The sequence below is a fragment of the Mus musculus genome, chromosome 14, assembly GCF_000001635.26.
Source record: "Mus musculus strain C57BL/6J chromosome 14, GRCm38.p6 C57BL/6J".
Lineage (NCBI taxonomy): Eukaryota > Metazoa > Chordata > Mammalia > Rodentia > Muridae > Mus > Mus musculus.
Window position 1 is genome coordinate 32,959,183 of NC_000080.6, and position 22,014 is coordinate 32,981,196.

The 22,014-nt window shown below is 48.0% G+C and overlaps 1 protein-coding gene across 6 annotated transcripts in view; it reads right to left on the reverse strand.

Moving 5' to 3' along the window:
* Positions 1-364: 364 nt before the first annotated feature.
* Positions 365-22,014, reverse strand: part of Wdfy4 (WD repeat and FYVE domain containing 4) — a 234,309-nt gene continuing 212,659 nt past the window's right edge. For 5 of the 6 annotated variants that reach the window (XM_011245119.3, XM_011245118.3, XM_006519277.4 and 2 more), the window contains 11 exons: positions 17,908-18,061; positions 15,973-16,064; positions 14,973-15,185; positions 14,354-14,504; positions 12,396-12,580; positions 11,641-11,799; positions 8,291-8,470; positions 7,182-7,364; positions 5,357-5,441; positions 1,560-1,671; positions 381-822 (listed from right to left, as the gene is read on the reverse strand). In XM_011245119.3, coding sequence (XP_011243421.1) covers positions 756-822; positions 1,560-1,671; positions 5,357-5,441; positions 7,182-7,364; positions 8,291-8,470; positions 11,641-11,799; positions 12,396-12,580; positions 14,354-14,504; positions 14,973-15,185; positions 15,973-16,064; positions 17,908-18,061 — 1,581 coding nt within the window. In that variant the 3' untranslated portion in view covers positions 381-755. Of the gene's footprint in view, positions 823-1,559; positions 1,672-5,356; positions 5,442-7,181; positions 7,365-8,290; positions 8,471-11,640; positions 11,800-12,395; positions 12,581-14,353; positions 14,505-14,972; positions 15,186-15,972; positions 16,065-17,907; positions 18,062-22,014 lie in introns of all 6 variants that reach the window. The other variant, NM_001146022.2, reaches the window with a different exon arrangement.

A 22,014-nucleotide genomic window follows, 5' to 3' on the forward strand; every position in this document is an offset into this window, starting at 1 on the left:
ACATGAGGTGCCATACCCCTACTTGGGCCCTATGGGGGAAATGTCAGGAAAAGGACTGAGGAAGGCTGAGGGATTTACTCAATCCCTATTTCTCCAAGATGAGCAACGGCTCAAATCAGCATGAGGGGCACAGTGAAAAGACGGACAAGATGACCAAGACAGGGCCTGACTGGAAACCGCTACCTGCTTTTGTTGAGGTAAAGTTGAGGGAGGGATGCCCAGGCCTGGTGTATTGTTCTACCTGACACTCCTGCCAGGTGGCAGTCACATGTATGGCCTGTGGTGAGCAACAGTCTGCCCGGCAACTCCTCTCACTCCCAGGAGCCTTGCTGACGTGTAAGAATTCAGATGAAACCAGACAAGGTAACGCTCAAGCAGCCTTCCATTAGGAAAATGGAGTTTTAATAAAATAAAGACAGTGGGGTGGTTTCCATGAACCAATACCCACCCCCTCTTCTTTTCCCAGTGCAATAAGCCTTGGTGAAGTGAGCCACGTAGAAATTTCCCATGCAGCGTCAGTTTCCAGCATCAGTGTCTACCAAGATCCTTCTTACAGAAGTCCCATAGACTACAGACATGTTTAGGGTACACGGTGCAAACCATCAGGGACTCCTTGAGAACTGTGTGGAGTGGAGCCCCCCCAAAACTTGCTCTGGTTAAGCAGCCCAGGCTACACATCATCTTGTGCCTGTAGCCTGTTGCTGCCGACCCCAGGGCTCCAGGCTTTCAGGTCGGTCCCTCCAGCTCCTTGTCTCCTACCCATCAGCAGACCAGCAGAAGATTCGCCCCTTCTCATCGCCAACCAAGAGCTTGCTCTGGTTCCTTGGGAAGATCAAGAAAAGGTAAGAGTGCTGGAGGCCACTGCATCAGAGCCACACACCCCAGCCAGCACTCGGGAAATCACAGGATGCATCCCCAGCCCAGGCAGAGCAATCAGCATGAGCTCCAGGGAAGAGCATAGGCCCATGCTTCTCCTGCTGCCCCGCCCCCACACCACCCCATGTAGGCCAGCCTGGCATCCAGAACACTGTGCACTTCCTACACCAGGCACTGCAGAAGGCTACTGCAGGCCAGGGAGTGAAGAAAGAGTGGAAAGTCAGTTGCTCTTGGGACTGCAACCCCTTGGAAGAATTAGCTGGATCACCATGACAGCTAAAATAATAGCCCAGGGTCAACTTTGAGACTACTCTGCATTGGCTAAGAGACTTCATAAGGCATTCCCCCTGCCCCCCCCCCCCATGTACCACGGTCATCCTGAGCATGTTAGCATCACTAGTGGGATTCAGGACAAAAGGACCTCTTTAAGACAAACCTACAAATTATAGTTCTCTACCATTTGCGTCTCTTTGTGAATCTATGCATACTCGTGACATAGGGATCAAGAAGAGCACATGGGGATTAGCAACAAGATGGGCCTGCCTGGGTCCCTGTAGTGATGTGATCTCCCTGGGTCTGATCATTGAGAACCCAGCTGGAAATGTTGGGACTTGGCTAGGTTGGCTGTAGCGCCCTCTGCTGGAGTCCTGGAGAAAGTTCCTCGGCTCATGGGCTGCTCTTACCTAGTGATGGCCAGAGCTGTCACAGCAGGACTTGCCTTGCTGGGCTTGCCACTCAGAGCAACACTGACATCCAGCTCTCGGCTCAGGGCAAGATTCTTGGCCCACTTGTGACCTGTGGAAAGTGTGAGAGAGGAAAGTTAGAGCATTGGCGGCTGCATGCACAAAGCCTGTGCACCCAATACGTAGGACCACACAGATACAAACATTTATATTTGTGGTCAGCAACTTGTTAAATTGAGGGGGAAAATATATTTAATCTTGGCCTGTGCTGTTGCAAAAAAGGGCCGTCCCAATTTAATTTGCAGGCTGTGATAGTTACATGTGCTGACGTGCCGTGGTATCCATTGTGTACCAAATTGGATTTGTGTATTATTGCTTTCTAAATTGCATGCCTAGTTCAGCAAAATTGTTCATCAGTGTTTACTGGCTTTATGCTTAATAAGATGCCCCACAATACCTTGCTGCCAGGGTGTAATGCTGCCTGTAATTGCCTAGTAAAAATAAATTACATAAAGTCTGCATTATCAACTTAGCTAAATCCTCTCACACCCAACCAATAATTAAATGCTGAGAGAATTTTCTCAAAAAAAAAATATAACTCAATGATTGTTACCTCACTCATTCTAATGACTGCATTTAGAGACAGACAGTCATTCCTTCGATGTGAAGGGTGAGATGGAGAGACAGCAAGTGGGCATGGCCCAGTGAGAGCACTTCATCATCTCGGGACCTGACTGCTGTTGTATCCCCGCCCCAGCCTTGCTGAAATGGCCTCCTCTGGGTGGGGAAGACCCAGTGCAACAGGGAACACATAGGATCTGAGTCAAGAGTGCTGTCCATGGATGGAGACAGACACTTGGAAATCCTAGCACAAGTCCTAACACCACTCCCTTCCTAAGTCGGAGACTAGGGGCCGTTTTCCCAAGCAACCGTGCTCCGGTGGGCTAGTTCTTCCCACAGATGATGAATAAATGAGTTCCAGGCAGAAATTAGATTACAGCTGCCCACAATGCATATCCTCGGTATGTTTACAGATCTCCTTCCTTGCCCCTGGAGACATTGAGGGTGTGCAATAACATACACACCAATAGGACACATATGCAAATATTCACATGACACATGTAATTCTGATCCCTTTCCAACAAAACGGTTTTGAGCATTGTGACGAGGGCATCAGGCTTCCTTAGAGCCCTCCAGTGGGTTACGTTCATAAATCTGCTCTAAGATTCGTTGACTTTAACAGAGATTCTATCAGATTTTTTTTTAACTATTTGTGCACTACTTTGTCTTTTAATCCTATCGGTGACCCCAATCCGGAAAGCCTACTTGCTGTCGATTCTGCAGGGCAGCAGTGACCTCAGGTCAGAACAGACAGCAGAGGAAGGATGAGGGTCCTGAGACTTCCTGTCAGCTAGAAACGATCTTGTAATTTCCCTAACGTCAACATCGCTGTGTTCACAAAGGAGAATTTTTTTTTTGGAATCCGAGGAATGAATTCTGTGGAGTGGATTCTTATCTGTCCGTCGTTTCTCGATGCCCTGTATTCTACAAGATTGGAATCACAGGGAATATTCTTAGCTAGCAGAAAAGAAACAGGACCACAGCAGCTGTGGAATGGAGTTGGGTCTACAGCCTGGTCCCCTTCCAGTTCTTCAGACCACGTGACTACTTCTGTTTGAGCCAAACAGAAGCTGGGGGCCCATTGTCCCCGTGCTGAGAGTCTGTGAGCTGGGATGAGTTCATACTTTAGGAATATGAAGGGGGCAGGTGATCTTGAGACTAAGATGACATTCAGTGTCACATCTGTGACTTGTTTCACAAATAGTCAAGGGAAAAGGATTCCTGAGCTGGCTCCTCCCATGGGACAGAAACAGGATTGAGGGTATGTGATTGCTGCTCTCAAAAGAAGTGTCCAGTTCCAGCACACATAGCTATGTGCTCTCTCTCACACTCATCATGAGATGACTCCTCATGGCCTCAAGCACCGGAGGGACCAGGACACTGAGCTGAACACAGTTCTTGGTCTTTTGATGTTTATGCTCTGACTCAACCCAGATTATGACAAATTCCTAGAAGTGCTAAAGGAAGGGATTTTGGGTATCAGTTGAATGTAGGACACAGTGGAGCCCCAGCAAGTTCTGTCTGTTTTCTCGGGAGAACTCACAATGAATGTCTGCATGAATCAGGGAGGCACAAAAAATGCAACAGAGGTAAACTAATTGAAAATGACCACCATGCCCAAAGTATCCCCCTGAGGTTGGAAAAAGTCCCCTCCTGTGGGCAGTAACAGGAACTCTTGGCAGATTTGGGGACTCTCCAAATATAGTAAAGCACTTCTTCCTTCATGGGTCAACAAGAGAGACAGCTTGGTGCTGGACCATAATCTTCTGAAGTTGGGGCTGAGCAGGAAGGATGTTTGCAGTGAAGACAGGGATGGTGGAAGGGATAACTGAGTAGCTAGAGGTGCAGTGGTGTCGTTTTGATGATGAGGGCTTTGCCTGCCTTTGTAGCAGAGGGGCTGGTGAGGGCGACTGTGTGATCCTGTTTGAAGTCAGCATCACCACCGCTGCTTTAGTGGCAGAAGTGGACATGGTGGCAATCTTTGGATGACTTTGGGCAAGTTACTGAGCCTCTCTGTGCCTTGGTTTCCTTATCTCTAAGTTGGGCACCTTGCTATAATCTCCTGTTCAGCACTGCAGTCAGAAAGGAGAGGACACATGGAAGGGTTTTTGGCAGAGTGTCTCATGCTTTAGGACATTGTCCCCCTGTGATAGCCTTGGTGGTGGAGACGGCAGATGGGTTTTGCACTTCAGTCTCACCTGTCACATGAGAAGAGGGTTCTGCCATAGAATAGTGCTCTCTTGTTTTTTGTGCATATCACCTGGGAATGTGTGTGACACATCCAGCCCAGGAACTCTGAGCTTTTTCAGTTGGTTGGTCTGAGTCCCAGGGCAGGAAAGAACATTTATACTAAGCCTCTGGCTGAACTGAAATGAGGCATAATGAGGGCTATTGGGGCATCTGAGGCATGATAGGTCTGCCTCCTCCTCACTGGGCGTATGGCACCTTTCTTCTGCTTACAGGTTGGCTGTCTAGATAATTAACCAGCAGTACTCAGGTGCTGGGTTGTGGCTTCCAGGACCATCAGAGAACATCAAAGGAGAACATGTGGATATATATACCCACTAAGCCCTGGGGCCCCTGACACCCACCATATCCTAGTCCACTGGTCCAATAGAGACTGCAGAGTCCAGCAGAGGACTCAACAGAGCTTCACATACTGCTTCCTAGTACCCCCAGTCCTTGCAGGACACAAACTATTCTCTGATGCCCCCCCCCCCACCCCGTCATGGCCTGGATCTGAAATGTCTCTCCTAGGCTCATGCGGAGAATGCTCTGACTCCAGCCCATGGGACCGTTTTGAAAGCACTAAAGAGGTGGGGACTGTTTGGAAGAAACGTGTTGTCTGTCAGTGTCACACCCAGCACCAGTCCTGGTCTCTCTCCTCCGCTGCATGGGAACACTGCCATTTCACATTCCAATGCCACAAATGCCACCATGCTTTACCCCCCAGTGAGAATGCCTGAAACCATGAGCTCAAATAAACCTTTCTGTCCCGGAGTTGTTTCTGCCAAGCAGGTATGGTATCACAAAAATCAAAAGTAATGTGTGTAGTCCTCGAGCTTGGCAGCACTTCCCTGCACTCTGATGCACCATGTGGGGCTGCAGCCCTGGTGCCGAGGCAGGGGGAGAGGCGTACAGGAGGGCAACATGAGTCAAGATCTCCAAGCAGGTACCTCTGGGGCTTAGGGGCTCCGTGGAGGGCTCCTCCATCACTGCCTGCCTGGGAACAGGCATCTTCACGTCCTCTGTCTTCCAAATCTGCCCAGAAAGGAGAGCACGTGTGTCATGGCCTGGTAGAATTATACTATCTTCAGGGTCAGGGTTGCCTGTCTCTGTTCCCTCGCACCTGGGGGACCCTGGCAGATGGGGATAGGCCCTGATCACTCATTTGTGAATGGTGTCATCGGGATGTGGGGTGTTTAGGTTTCAGCTTCCCAGGAGGTGCTTCAGCCCGTAAGGGTTGCGGTTTGCATAGCTTCACTTTTAAATAGATCTCCTCCTCCTTTCTGCAACCCTATATCATCAATTCCACATGTCTGGAGGCACATGCACCCATGAGTAAGCATGCGGAGGTCAGAGGTCAATTTCCGGTGTCTAACTTTCACTCTTATCCTATGGTTTGAAACAGGAGCCCTCGCCAAAGCACTTACCGTTTCAGCTAGACTTGGCTAGTTAAGCAAGCGCCTGTCACCACCGCCTAATACCTGGACTTCACACAAATCACTTTTTTTTAGACCTAGCTCCCGGGGGCTGGGAGGTTCCAGTTCAATCACTATGCTGAATGAATGAAGGCTGAGTCCATAGTTATTCCTACACATGCTTGAGCAGGCTCAGGGAAGTCGTGTCCACGTGGCTCAATCACCCCAGCTGCTCTTTCTCATCTTGGTTCAGATCATAACCACCAAACCTCTCTCTATGTGACCTTTCAATGTCTTGGCCAGCTAAGGCTAGGGGTTATGTGCCCCTCACTGAGAACACTGTAGGAGAGGCTCCTGGGGCATCTCTCCTCAGGCTTATCTCTTGCCATCCATGCTGGCCCACTGACCTCCACCTATACCAGCTGTTCCTCATTCTCAGATCTCAGCTAAAATACCACTTCTCCTGAGGTATGCCTGCCAGAGAGAAATCCATTCTTCACTTGAGCCTGACTGTATCGCTTCCCTTCTCCTCCAGAGGCAGCATCTTCTCACAGGTCAGGGCGTTGGGTGAGACTCCTGATGAGCCACACTCTTCCCCATTCTTTCATCCTTCTTGTCAGTCTCAGAAAACCTATCCCGAGTCCTGCTCTTCCCACCTCGTCCCCTGAAGTCAGTGTTTCCTTCTCTTCTTGGCTTCCTGGAGGTCCTTCTGAAAGCTCATGCTACTCTCTGATCTCAACTGTGGCACATACTACATGCAGAGCATATTTGTTTCTTTTTTAAAGCCTGGGTGTCCCAATAGAAAGGGTCTGCAGTGGCTCGTATGAGATCTTGGCATGATATTGAGTTAAGTAAGTGGATTGATAGATAGATGGATGGTTAGCTAGCTGGATGGAAGTTCTGATAAGTCGATGATTGGGTTACTGGATCGATAGAAAGACGAACAAAAGCATGGATGAATAATGAGTGAGTGCATTGGTAGGTAGAAAGATAAACAGTAGGTGGGTAGATAGATTAGTGGATAAATGGTTTGGTAGGTTGGCTTAATTCGTTTTATATGTTTTCCAGTCTTGTGCTATAATCTACTGAACTTAACCATTCATCAGGCATACCTTATAACACACACACACACACACACACACACACATGCTTGCTGGCTTGCTGGCTTGCTCACCCAATAACTCTCTCTCATTTTTCTCTTTGCTATAAAAATGGCCGCCCTTCCCTTCATTTGCTATAGGTATCTGGTATGGAATAGTTTCAAATTCCACATGCAGTATTTGACCCATGGAAGGAGTGGATAAACTAGAGAAACACAGTTACCGTGCTGGGTACTCATTCTGCTCAGAACTTCACTTACCCGAACCATTCCGTCCTTACTCCCCGTGATGATCACGTGGCTTGCATCCCACGCTGGCCCCTCTACTATGCAGCAGCACGTTATGGTTCCTTCTGGGCCCCAGGCTGTGGTAATACTGGCCAGGGGCTGTCCATTGACATTCCACAGGGACAAGTGGGCTCCGGCACAGGAGACAATGGTTCCCTATAGCAAAGAGATCTGGCTTTATTTTATGCAAGATTCACCAGCAGCATACACAGTACATATGCTCAGTCATCTATAAGTGGTACACCAAAGTGCCCCTATTTCATGTCTTCTTACAGGCTTCTGATCTCATCAACCCACTTATACATCATTTGATGGTGTTATTGAGATATCATGGAAACTAGGTTTGTCCAGGTTAGAAGAAACAGGTAACAGGTGTGTGTGTGGGGGGGGGTATGGCTTTTAAGGGTGTACCTTGTCTCTGTCCTTTCTGAGCCCTCTATTTCCTGAATGTCATGAATAAACAACCATCGTGCCCTTCTCCATGTTGTTCTGCCTTGACTCGGGTCCCAAGCAATGGAGCCAGCCTAGCACAGACTGGAATGTCTAAATAGTTAGCCAAAATAAGCCTGTGCTAGGCTAACTCTAGTTCAGGCTTTGGGCTCCTCCAAGATCCTGATCCCTTATAATATCTTGACTTCCAGGAAAGATACAGTCTGAAGACGGCCCCTGTCTCTCCGGATAAGGGGCTGTCCAACACTGTCTCCATGAAGAAATTTGGATTTCATCTAATGGAGGACAGCATACAGAGGTGCCAGTGACAGTAGGTAGCTCATAGAACCCTGCAATGTCATTCTGAACCTTCAGGAAGGGGTGACCCTATTGTCTCCTAAAAGGTTCATTTATATCTTGAGCCTTGGTCTGTCATGGGCATATTTTCCTGACAAGCCTTGCTGTGCAAATCCCAGAGCCATATCTCCTAGTGCAGAGGATGGTTGGCACACATAGGGTCATATCCATATTTGGGAATGATCATCTTATGTCTGTCCCTGGGTTTTCTTTTGCAGCACTGTCCAAAATACTATTGTGCAGGCTCAGAGACAGGGGAACTGGACCCAGAAATGGGGAAATAAAGCAGGTCTCACCGAGACATCACTGATGGCAATGGCTGAGATGCCTTCCCGGTGGACAGGCAGGCAGGCCACACGAGAGAGGTGGTCCAGGTCCCACAGGATACAAGTGCGATCCTGGGATCCGCTCACCAGGAGGCTGAAGGTGACAGAGGCTGTCAGACATGTGACCGCCTGAGTGTGTCCATACAAGGCCTAGGAACAGGAGGCACAGCCACAGGTTAGGAGAGAGACTTGCAGTATGGCTACTAATAGGTTGCCTCTGCTTCTGGGGGCCAGATGAGGAAACAGAGGTTCAGAGTGAGTCAGTAATTTTACAGACAAGTGATTACGTGGGGGTGGGGGGCACATGTGTGTCGGCCTCTCAGTCACATCGACTCCTAGGACCTGGGGAGAAGCAATAGTCAGTCCCTTTGTAGTCGTCCAGCAAGGGGCCCAAGTGTCCTTATGCCTGTCTGCTCCTTTTAATCTTCTTGAATCTGAAGCAGCCCCTCGGACTGTGAGTATGCAAAGGTTTCAAATGGCAAAAGACAGCCAAGCTAGCAGGCTCAGCAGATCTGGGGTCTTAGTGGATATGCTCCTGGTCTGTTAAATGAGAAACTCTGGTAGTGGCACCTTGGAATCTGCATTTTCTCACACACCCCCATCCAAGAAGTCTCATGCATACTTAAGTTGGAGATGTATTACACAATGAGAGACTTGAAAAAAAGCACTCCTTAAACCAGATTGGAAAGAAAGACTGCAAGCCAGGTCATTATATAAAAAGTGTTCAAACTTTTGTTGTTTTATATTGAGAAAGGGCTGTTAACAACATAGCCTAGGCTAGTCTTGAACTCGTGAACCTCCAGTCCAAACTGGAATTACAGTGTTAGAACTATCAGCATGAGCCACTGGGTCTGACTAAAGATGTGCATCAGCATCAGGCTGACAGGTTTGGCAGAGAGCACTTTTACCCGTTGAGTTTTCTGGCTGGCATAAAATGTGACTTTTTCAGACCTATGGATATGATATAAGTTCATGCCCTATGGTGTCTTGGGGACTTGCTCTAGACCTTCAGGCTTGGGCTATTTGGTCTTAGGCTTCATGGCTGGCTTTGAAGACAGTTCTTTCCAGATATCTTAAGGGGCCAGGTTCCTCCTGGGCCCAGTGCTCCTGGCTATAGTGAAGACTCCACCCCAAGCATCCCAGAGAGATACCTGAGCTGGTTCTATTTGAATATGCCTGCCATTCCTTAGCGTCTGCCAGAGGAGCTCAGAGGTGGCACTCCGGATGGGGCTGGGCTGGCTCAGCAAGGACAGAGCTCCAGCCCTGCCTGGCAGAGATAAACTGCTCACTCTTTTGGGTCAAGTAGACTGAGCATCATTTTTCAAAGCTGTCATTTTGCCTGGTCACAGCTATTAAAAAATTTTGCTACAAGCTCCCATTTGTCCTCAATGGATCCTAATGAGACATCAACCAGATGGTGGTGGCAAATCTCTGGACATGACCCATTGAAGTTTGAGTTGTCTCAAAAGCATGAAAACAGAGGAAAAAAAGAGATTGACAAGAATCCTCTGACCTTCAGAATGACCTGAGTCTGATGATGAAGTTCTGACCATGAAAGACATAACACCACCAAAGGACACATGCAAAGGGACCCTGACAGTCCCTGAGGTGGGTAGTCTGGGGCTTCAGAGAGTATGGCTCTGAGTCTGAGTGGCAGCACAGGCTGCATTGTGGACTCAATCAGTCTGCTTTGTGCAGAGAGGACTGTGTGCACGGCATGGTATGGCATTGCCTACATAGGCATGGTTTGCTGACATCCATCGGCCCAGAAACTACAGCGTCAGGGGACATCCAGTGCACACCATCTTGAAAGGCAGGAGACCCAAGGCAGAGCCCAGCAGTTCTAATGTGCACCCAGTGGGCTCTTTTGTCTTCCTTTCCTTTCTTCCGTCTCCTTTCTTTTTTTCACTTTCTTTTCTTCTTTTTCTTTGCAGAATGCATGTAACTAAAACGACTTTGTTATATCATCCTATGTCTAGCAAAATATAAATACAACGCAGTAAAATCAAACCTCTCAAAAATAATTTCCCATGACAGCCTGTTGTGGCAAGGTGGGTAGACTCAGTTAATTGTTGATGGCATTGGAGAGCTATAGGGTAGTTTTGGAAAACTTTGTATGATTGCTCAGTAACCCTCTTCAAACTACATCATAAGGAAACAATTAGTCAGAAGCAAACAGCGCATATATATATATATATATATATATATATATATATATATATATATGACATGTCTTCTGTGGCACTGTTGAAAATGGTTAAAATTTGCAAATAACCTAATTGTCTAGTTTTAGAAGAAATGGTTTATTAAACCGTGGTACACTGACATAACAATTGAAATGTAATTTTATGGAAATGGAATCATCTGGAACAATTGAAATGCAAATTATAGAGGCTGTAGAAAAATGAAAACAATTTGATAAGCTAGCTGAAAATGGAACAAAAATATCTGTATAAGACTTGGAAAGGTATAAATATGCATATAGGGGTCGGTAGTGTGCAGAGATGAAAAATTTTTATAGAGAAAGCAAAGAATTTCTTATTTTTAAAATGAATTTAAAATTGCCTTTAATGTTTCACGTGTTTGAAAACAAACACATTGTGAACTGTATTGAAACTATTTCATAAAGACATCAAGGAATACAGGTCAAGGACAGGCCCCCTTTGATGAACAGCTGGAGGTCTCTGTTCTCAGCCTGCTGTGGGCTCAGTCCATGGCACCTGTCTGAAAAAGTTCCATTTCCTGGATTTATGAACTTGAGACACTTGGCTTCTTTCTTTCTCTTTTTCCTTTTCCTTTTCCTTTTCCTTTTCCCTTTCCCCTTTCCCCTTTTTCCCCTTTCCCCTTTTTCCCCTTTCCCCTTTCCCCCTTTCCCCCTTTCCCCCTTTCCCCCTTTTCTCCTTTCCTTTCCTTTCCTTTCCTTTCCTTTCCTTTCCTTTCCTTTCCTTTCCTTTCCTTTCCTTTCCTTTCCTTTCCTTTCCTTTCCTTTCCTTTCCTTTCCTTTCCTTTCCTTTCCTTTCCTTCCTTCCTTCCTTCCTTCCTTCCTTCCTTTCTTGTTTTTTTTGTTTTTTGTTTTTTGAGAAATGGCGGTTCCTCTGCATAGCCCCTGGTCCAGGAAACTGATTTTTTTTTTTAGCCCAGGGCTACATGGGAGCAACAGTGTCATATGCTATGGTCAGGCGTCCATGGAGGTGCCTGCTCATCTGATCTACTCAGGGATTGAAACCATTCCCAAAAGACAGAGCTGTCTTCCAACTGACCTCCACTCCTGCTTTGGCACCATGGTTGCCAGAGATACCACATCTATGAAGGGCACATACCTGTCGGAGTTTCAGACCTCTCGGGCGACCTTTGACCAGGCTCAGCTCCCAGATGCACACCACTGCGCTGGCCCCGGATGTGACGATCATCGTGGGGGAAGGGCATACAGCGCACAGACAGGGACCCCAGGCAGCCAGGTTCTCAAAGGTCATCAGGATCTGTGGGAGATGAATACTGAATGCTGACACAGCAGATACTGAGCAGCCACGTCAGAGAAGTTGGGAGCCCATAAGTGAACCCACAGCCAGGCTTAGGCCATTCCTGATGTGTTCCCACTGGAGAGCTCCTACTCCAGCTTGTCGGGAGAGGCAAACAGGCAGAAACTAGCTATGCAGACACTGTAAAAACCCATGGACATGTGTGGAGTGTGGGGCAGCTTAGCCTAAAAATACTGTGAGACTATTACACAGGCACACACACACATACAAATACACACACACACACACACACAGAGAGAGAGAGAGAGAGAGAGAGAGAGAGAGAGAGAGAGAGAGAGACTGCCCTTCTTGCCCTTCTTCTTGGAAGCTGTTAAATGTTCAGCCTGAGCCTTTCTCATCTGAGTGGTGCCTGGGGCGAGGGGGCCCAGGCAATTCCACCCAGCATAAGTGCACATCTGGGTGGGCTCTGGGTAGCCCCATGGTCAGTCAGATTTGGTTGCTTGGGGTAATAGTGTGCTCTGCCAACCTGAAGTGCACCTGGGAGAGAGTCAAGACCCCCAAGCCCTGCCCCGTCACCCCAGGCTGTGTGCCGTCACCTTGTCAGAGCCGTAGCTCCCCAGGCAGCAACTGAAGTCATCAAAGCCCCAGCTGAAGGTCCTGTTCCAGAGAGGGGGCATCAGCAGCTTGTTCTTCTCCACTGCCAGGATTGACTTCTCAGTAGGGACGATGTGGCCGATGGCCCCTTTGGGGGATTCCGACCCTAGAGAGAAAAGGTACATATCTGCTCCCCAGTGAGTATATTGGGGTATGCAATGAGGAAAGCACCCCCTTTCACTGCACCCAGAGAGGAGACGCTGCAGAATACAGAGCTTCATTAAGCATCCTGCCTGGCCAGGAGCCACTGACTGGGGCTCCGGTGCCTCCCGTTTAGGAGCAGCCTGAGTGCCCCTTCTCCAGCTCCAGCTCTAGCTGGGACTCACAAGTTTCAGTGACTCCATCGGTGATATCAGAAGAAGCCCACATAGTATATTGGGACAGATGATCCAAGGCCACAGAACTTGGGTGACTCTGTCCACCTATCCTTCCTGTGTACTTTGGAGGACATGTGACCCTGATCCCACCATAGCTTCACTACCTAAACTCTGGAAGCCATCCCTGGCCCCAGTTGGAATCCAGCTCAGAGGTCAGCTTTCTGATGACCAGCTGGTATCCCAGGGAAGTCTACCCCTTCCTTCCTGCAGTCTCTTTGGAGAAGCAGAGATAATGGTCCCCTCCCAGAGTACGCTTCCTGGCCAGCACAGGCATACATAACATGGAGATCAATCTGTGTTCGATGCAGATATCCCTCTCTAGCACTGTTACAAGAAAACCACCCTCTTCCAGAACTCTACAATTCACACAAGCTAGGAAGCTGTAGGGCTGAGACTCCCAGGTACCTGCCCCAGGGCACATGTGCTTAGCTGTCAACTCCATACATATGTGCATCTGGATGCTTGAGAGCAACAGGGGTTGCACAGCCTGTCATTTGTCTCTGGAGGGGTGTGTATGGAATGTGTTTTTGTATGTGTGTGCAAGAGGTGTGTGTGTGTGTGTGTGTGTGTGAGAGAGAGAGAGAGAGAGAGAGAGAGAAAGAGAGAGAGAGAGAGAGAGAGAGAGACCTGTGGATCTTAGAAGTCAGGGCCTAACCTACAAGTTCCAGATACATTCACATCAGAGATCACCCTGCAGTGCCCACTGACTTTGGAGACAAAGCCATTGCAAAACTCACTTCTTCCCAAGCCTGGGCCCTTGAACTCTTAGAACAGTGTTTCTCAACCTGTGGGTCATGACTGCTTCAGGGGGATGACTTCAAATGATTCTTTCACAGGAATCACATAACAGATATCCTGTATTTCACATATTTATATTACAATTTATAACAGTAATAAAATTATAGCTATGAAGTAGCTATAATTTTATGGGTGGAGGTCACCATTACACAAGGAACTGTATTGAAAGGTCACTGCACACCATTGCATACACTAGCAAGATTTTGCTGAAAGGACCCTGATATAGCTGTCTCTTGTGAGACTACGCTGGGGCCTAGCAAACACATAAGTGGATGCTCACAGTCAGCTATTGGATGGATCACAGGGCCCCCAAGGAGGAGCTAGAGAAACTACCCAAGGAGCTAAAGGGATCTGCAACCCTATAGGTGGAACAACATTATGAACTAACCAGTATCCCAGAGCTCTTGACTCTAGCTGCATATGTATCAAAAGATGGCCTAGTCGGCCATCACTGGAAAGAGAGGCCCATTGGACTTGCAAACTTTATATGTCCCAGTACAGGGGAACACCAGGGCCAAAAAGTGGGAGGGGGTGGGTAGGGGAGTCGGGGAGAGGGTATGGGGGACTTTTGGGATAGCATTGGAAATGTAAATGAGGAAAATACCTAATTAAAAATTTTTAAAAAAAAGAAAGGTCACTGCATTAGGAAGGTTGAAAACCACTGCTCTAGAGGAACCCAGTCCCTAAAGAGAGAACCCCGAGACAAGGCAATCCCAGGCACTCACCTTTGACTGTGACCTGAGAGGGTCTCAGTGCTGGCAGGCTGTGGAGGAAGGACTGTGAGTGGCCTGGGAGGCCTACAGGGGTGGAAGCATCCTTTCCAGGCCCTGGGTTTTTCCCTGTGGTGTTTCTGGATGGGTGGGGTTTAGTGAAGATCTGGAGATACAGACAAACACACCACACAGGTCATTAGGTGCTAGATGCCTTAGTGGGGAGCCGTCACCCTGTGCATCACATCTGAATCTTTACTCTGGGCACCATCAGGGCTGGCCTTTCTCTAAAAGAACACAAATGTCAGCAGCCTCCTCAGATGTTATAGATGAGGGGCCAGGGGCTCAGAGAGGGGCTGCTATTTTTTCCAAGTCATAGAACAAGCTCTTCTGTTCTCAGCTACATCTTGATATCTCAGCTCATTAGGAATAATAGTAATATCATACCACCATATATGTTACAGAAGAACATAGCATTATTCCATGTCAATGACATCACCTTACCCTAGTTCTAGAGGCCAGGGATGACTCTCCCTTCACTGCTAACAGGATAGAACATCCTTGTTCTCTTTCCCAAGCATGCGCTGCCCACTCTTGATAAAGCAAGATAAATGCTGTGGGCTGCAGTACTTACCTGCTTGGGCACCTGTCCAAAGTTGCTGATGAAGCCCAGGATGGTGCTCTTGATCAGCGGGTCAGTGATGCTGCCCAGGTCTATTCTATCACCGTAGAAGTAGGGGTGGAAAGTGTTCACTGCCTCTACAGCAGCCGGCCCCTGCTGCTTATACCCAAAAATTAGGTCTATCCAGTGGTGGAGGTTGCTGCTGACGAAGTCACTTTCCAGAGCCTGAAGTCAAAGCCCAGAGAGTGTGAAATCTTAACTAATGCTTTAAAACAAACAAACAACAAAAGCCCAGTTCTCTACATTTAAGCCACTGTGTGAGGGTGTATATACTGTTGTCTTAGGTGTACATACATATAGAGGCCAGAGGATAACTGCAGGTGCCAATCTGCAGATGCAGCCCCTCCCCCATTTTAAGTTTTCTTTTTTTTTTTAATTAAATTTTATCTCTTTTAGACATGGTCTTTCATTGGAATTTGCAGAGCTTCCCAGACCCCAGTGAGACCCAGGGATATTTCTCTTTCTACCCCCTAACATTAGGCTTACAGACATGTGCAGCACCCAGTTTTTAATTATTGTGGGTGTGTCATAGCATCTCTTTCTGGTCTGATTAAGTTTCTTAATGACTAAAGACAATTTGGTTTCCTTATCTGTGTTTCCCTTCAAAACCTCATGATAGATGAGAGCTCTCTAGGGTCTCCAAGCCATCTCTGAGCTACACTGAGAACATAGACCAGGAGTGGCTCTACTGGCGGGGTTGCTGAGGGCACTGACATGCCACCAGAGAGTCAGACTCACTCCCGGTCATGATGCCCATCACAGCAACCTGTACAATTGCAGAGCAAACTGGTGTTCTTTAAACATCCAGGAAAACAATAATCCCTGGCCCCGCGCCTTCTCTGGTTTCTCCAGACATCAAAGCCTCAAGGTTTATTCCCTCCAGTGAGACAGAAAACTCTGTGGAGATGGGGAGATGCGGGAGCGCACATCAGGACAGACTGGAGTGTCTCACCTGTCTGTGCAAGCTGATGAATTTCCTCGGATCCCCGTCAGCCCAGGGAGGAAGCTGCACATCCCCCAGTGTCGTTCCATCCTGCATGCAGCCTGGGTGTGAAGGGAAACAGGCCAAAGTGAGTCTTCCTCGCTAGGTTCATCAACTCTGTGTTGTCTGCAACTCTGTGAAGGTTACAATGTGAGCTGCATCCTGCTAGACCACACTGCCTCCTGCCACTTCTATCCGCAGAACCCCCATTCCTCCTCTGCTTGGCCCTACATTGGCATCCTTCATGAGGTCCTCTTGGCTTCCCAGGTAACACTAAAGGAGATTCCCAATAATACACTATTGCTGTGTTTCCCTCTCCATTAACAGCGCCTTTTACCTGGAGACTGACCCAACTGAAGCTGGCAATAATAACCCAAGCATACAATCACGCAGGTCTATGCTAGGCACAACGAGTAGTTCTTGGCACACAATATCTTCCTAGGTCTTCAACCAATTATAATGCATTTTTAAATGGAGAGCTCTCAGACAGTAAGAGGAGGAGCCTGGATCCCAGCCCAAGACTCTCCTGTCCAGCAGCTACCAACTTTGAACAAGCTACTTTGACTTCTAAGGGACTCGGTTTCTCCATCTGTAAGTGTGACAGTGATGACAAAGCCATGTGGGGCTGGCATGCAATGAGAAAAGCAAGCATACAACACACACAAAACAATACTAGCCTAGCCATGACCAGCGCTCGGCAACGCTCCTATGGTCTTGCTTGAACTCATGGAGTAAGTAGAAGAGCATTGCCCAAGGAGGAGAAGGAGAGGGGATAGTGGGGAGAGGGATTTGTAAGTGGGGGAGACTGGAGAAGAGGGGCAAGAGGGAAGAGGGAAGGGAAAGGGAGGGGAAGGGAGAGGCTTCGATGAGGATGTAGAGTGAATAAAGAAATGAATGAAAAGTAAAAATAAATAAAAAACAAAACCATTCCCCTGTAGTCCGGGGCTTTCTGGCTGTGCTGAGTCTCATTTCCTCGTTACTCAGACCCAGCTCCAGTCTCCTCTTGGGGAACAGCACAACAACACAGTCTCTCCAGTTCACCTGAGAACCTGGACACTGCCAGGCTCACCAAGGACCTGTGTCAGGCTGGCTAGCTGGACCAGAATTGGAGTGGCTTCAAGCACTCCATGGCACTGTGGCCCCATGCTCAGGGCTGGAAACCTCATGAGGGTTTGTGGGGGAAAGATCTCACATAGCCTGGCTTGAGGTTCAAACCCTTGCTTGAAGGAAACTGGGAAGGACGAGCCTGAAGGATGCTAACTATCTGACTCTAAGTGTTTTCTGCAGCACCCACAGCTTCTCTTGACCTGGCTGGAGAGCTTGCCTAGATCCTGTCCCAGCTCTGATCATACATCCCCTCACTACATTCCTTCCCCTTCTCCTCACACGCATTCACAGGAGAGATGCCAGGTACGTGCACATCCTACTGGGCCTCTGTAAACTTCCATGCCTTCTCTGAAGCAGGAAGAAGGCCTGACACATCCTGGGCTGCAAGGTGGAAGATGTGGCACCCGGCAGTCAGACAGCAGAAATGGGGCTGGTGAGTCTCAAGGTTAGGAGCCCCGAGGGCAGGCAGTGTTAACCGGAAGTCATCAGCAAAGGTTCTAGATTGCAGGGTGCTATCTCACTACACACTGAGCCTGGGATCCTCAGAGAACAGGTAGGTACTCCGTGCTGTTCTGGAAGCCTGGAACCCAGCCAGCATCCTTCCCCAGAAGCCACTTGTGCAACAGCATTCTGTCACCCAGCAAGGACTTCATCTCCAATGCACTGGTCCTGATTAGGGGCCTGGTAAGTTTTCCACCAAAGAGACTGATGACATCGGTGTCTCTCTGGAGACCTATAGGAGAAAACCCAAGCTCCCTGGACCCAGGCTCACCAGGTTTCCCCAGTGTCTCTACTCACCAAACTCCACTGCATTACAGTTGGTTAAAAACTCGGGCAGGTAGAAGAATTCAGGTGTCAGCTCCCTGACATCGCTCATGTTCTCTTTGGAGGCAGACTCCCACGTGCTCTTTACACTGTGGAACATTCTATCAGCCACATCAAAGCTTCCGCCCTGTGGGAGAAAGGGTCACATGATCAGCCTCATGTGTGTGTGTGTGTGTGTGTGTGTGTGTGTGTGTGTGTCTCCCCCTCCCCCATCCATTCAGCCTCAGGGGATTGAGTTCAGAAGTTGGGAATGGGTTGGCACTTCCATTTTGCAGACCAGAAAACTGGTCCTTAGGACTTTCCCCAGGTCATTAAAGCATCGAACAGCAGGCTGGGGCCAAACCAGTGCCGTAAAGGGCAAATTTTCCCCTGTCAGTTCTGAAGGACATCTCTGGAAATGGTGCAAACTTGCCCTCCTGGGGAGGGGTTGGGAAGGGGACGGTTGAAGAGCTCAGCTCTTTCTGGGAAAGGAGAACCTGTCACATATGTAAGGTGTGTTCCCCCTGGGCAACCTGGTAGACAAGGACTGCGTGGTCCGTTTTCTGAGCCAGAGGCATTGACCAATTGTGAGCCACGGATCACACAGATGTCCGGGTCCTGTGAGATCTCGACCACAATACACAGCTTGAAGAGGCGCCTCCACCCAGGCCACTGCTGTGTTAAAATCAGGAAATGATGTCCATCATCAGGTTGAAATGGGAATGGAAATGAAGTGGGGGAAATGTAAATAAATCTGCACCTAACGAGTCGCTCATTGAAATGTATTAAGAGCTTTGTGTATTTAATCTGCAGCCTGAGCCTCACACTGTGGGAGATTGATGTCTTCTCACGGCCCCATTTTTCCTTTTGCAGCTTTTATAAGTGCTGATGGTAATCTCCTGAGAAACAATATGATTTGGTAATAAAAAGATTACCTGTATTAAATAAAAATAATATATACATAGGAAATACTGTTAGCGCTACAAATCTGGTTAAAGATATTACCACAAAGAAAAATGTTATTTTTTTCACAGCTGTCTAATGCATTTTAGCAAAAGTAATATCTTTAAAACTTAAGCCTGTATTATTTATAAAGGAAGCAATAACTGATTTTCCTATTTCCTATATTAATAAATGTATTTGCATACATTTGTTTCAAAATTAATGGGTTTTCTCACTTCTGCAATACAAAAGAAAACACCAAATTCCCTAGAAGAAAAAGTGGAGTTGCTTTGTGGTATTGTGAGTGTGTGAGTTGTCATATGCTCCAGTGGCTGCTGGTAGTCAGCCCCAGCCAGAACCCAATTCTTAGGGAAGAAGGCAGGGGTGACAGAGGAAAGGGCAAGAGGCAGAGGCGTGTGCTGCGTGGTTCTGCCCTACAGAGTGACCCTGGGAGGAAAGGCCACCATGAAGAGTAAACAAGAGCCAAAGGCAGTGTGGAGATGGGGACAAAGAAAATGGCAGGCAGGCACGAGGCCCCCCCACTGAGATCTGTCCCCCTGGCATGTGTCTTTCCCTGCACATCATGAATGCCGAGTACCCAAGTGGCCAGTGAAGAGGACATGAAGATCACCACCACTAACAACATCTCGATGGCAGACGATTTTCTGTGTGCCAACCCCAAGCCAGAAGGCAGTGGAGACAAAATGAGGCTACAGAGCTCAGAGACAAAAGGCTCGCACACATGGCAAGACACCAGCAACATTCTTTGAATACACTAAGGATCTCGGGATCCAACCTGAGGTATCCTGATCATTTATAATGTTAAGAAGGGCTCAGCAATATTGAAAGATACAAATCAGAATTATGAGTGGAGTGCTGCAGGGACAAGGGCATGCCAGGATAGGTCTGGACACTCAGTTAAAATCGGGGAAATGTTGGTTCTTGGGCGAGTACACAGATTATAACTGACTCGCACCAAAAAACAATGCACTTTCCTGAAGGTAACACTCCTTGTGTGTGCCTTTGTTTGCCACTGACCCTGGGTAAGCCCTTCAGGCGTGGCGTTCTTAAATCTGTCCCTAGCATGGCAGGGAGAGGAGGTCAGGCTGAAGACATTCCAATCTGAACCCATACTCAAAAGAAACTCAGTGTTCAAGGACATATGACTACACAGGTACTCTTTCTTAAAATTAAGTTTTATGGTGTTATTTTTAATTGAGTGTGTGGTTTATAAATGTGCACAAATGCTCATGTCAATAGAAGGCCAGAGGCAATAGATTCCCCTGGAGCTAGAATTACAAGCTGTTATGAACCATCCAGCATGGGAAGTAGGAATCAAACGCAGGTCCCCTGTGAGAACAGTAGCTACTCAGAGCCATTGAGCCATCTCTTCTGCCCACAGTTATCCTTACGCTATATCCTGAAACCCTTCCAAGAAAGACTGAAGCAAGTCCGTCCACTCACATCCAGCTAAGGGGTTGGATTGATCCTATGAGCAAATTGCTGTCCTATTAGCTCTGTAGGCATTTTCCTGACTAGTTTAGAAGTATCTCGTGGAAGCAGGGCACTTGCTTACTGGCGTCAGCTGATTTAAACGACTATCTGCCCATCAGGCAGTGAGCCGTGGCAGAGGGCACTGTGCTGTCACGGGTGAGAATTTCATCGCTTACTTACAGGACGAACGTTGAGTTTTCAAAATCTCTTTAATCACCTACCTATCCCCCACCCCCGTCAAGCTTCAGTGACTGTTTTGGTTATGAAATCAATAATCTATATGCCCAAGTGGATATGTGCATGAGAAGGTAAGATATAAGCCCAGGTGGCATGCTAGGCATAAGGAAAGCAGCACCAGATCAACAAGCCCTGTATCTTTTTTTTTTTAATTATTAAATTATCTGAAAAGGTTTTTTTGTCTGTTCTCTCTCTCTCTCTCTCTCTCTGTCTGTGTGTGTGTGTGTGTGTGTGTGTGTGTGTACACACACACCATGTGTATGTACTGTTCACAGAGGCCAGAGGAGGCATGGATCCCTTGGAACTGAAGTTACAAAGGTTATGAGCCACCACATGGGTGCTGGGAATTGAACCCGGGTCTCTGGAAGATCAGTCAGTGATGCTATTAACTGCTGAGTCATCTCCCTACTCTTTGCATCTTGATCCAGTATACTCCAGGGACTAGGGAGTGATCTTAGTCTTCAGATATGAGGAAGAAAACCAGGGGCTCTCTAAAAGGATAAAGAGAAGTGGAGTGGAAATCACTGGAAACAAAAGGTAGGGGGTTGGGGGTCGGGGCCCCTCTAGTGCCTGGGATGGGGACAGGAAGGTGGTGAAGGCCAAGAGTCCTTAGGGTGGGAACAGGAAGTAAGAGAGGCATTGTCAGGGCAGCCCATTAACCCATTAGAGGGGGAAGGGTGAACAGGCAAGAGAAACCTGGGTGTGTATCCCCTGAGCCTCAGCTAACAGCCCACCTCCGCATCCTACTCCAGAATGTAATGTTGTGGGTGGCATGTGGGGGCCCAGGCACTAGCTGACCTGCTATCAGTTGGGATGGGTTTGAAGCTGAACAGCCCCCATTCTGCTTTCCATACGTTGAGGCCTTTCCCTTAAGCAGGTAAACCCCAAAGCATGGTGACACCCAATCTTTTTGCTGTAAGCGAATGTATCACAAGAAGACCGGCAGGCAAAAACTTTCATCCTCACTGCTGAGTCAGGGGGTTGACAAGGATGGGGCAGCTGCAGCTCAGTTACAAACCATCATGGAGAAAGTCTAGGGACAGTTTCCCTGGGGCAGTCAGACATTACCACATGTGCCTTTCTCAATACTCGAATAATCAAAATCAGACCATACTAGAGACCCTGGAGAATTCTTGTCAGGTTACAGTTTGGGACCTTGATGACCCCTATGTCCTGTTGATACCTTCAAAGTGTGACTGGAGGTTTTCTGGTCCAGCCCTGTCCTAACCATGCCCAAAGTCTTGGGTACCAAGAGTAAGGTACGTGGCTCAGAGGCAGTGGCCTCGCGGTGAGCTGTGATGACATCAGGTAGGATCCACAGAGGTATGACCACTGACACAGTCTCTTTGTCTTCCTCATATTACTGTCACCCTGATACCTACTGGAAGCCCGTAGGTAACAAGCCAGGCCACGTCTACCCCAGGGTTC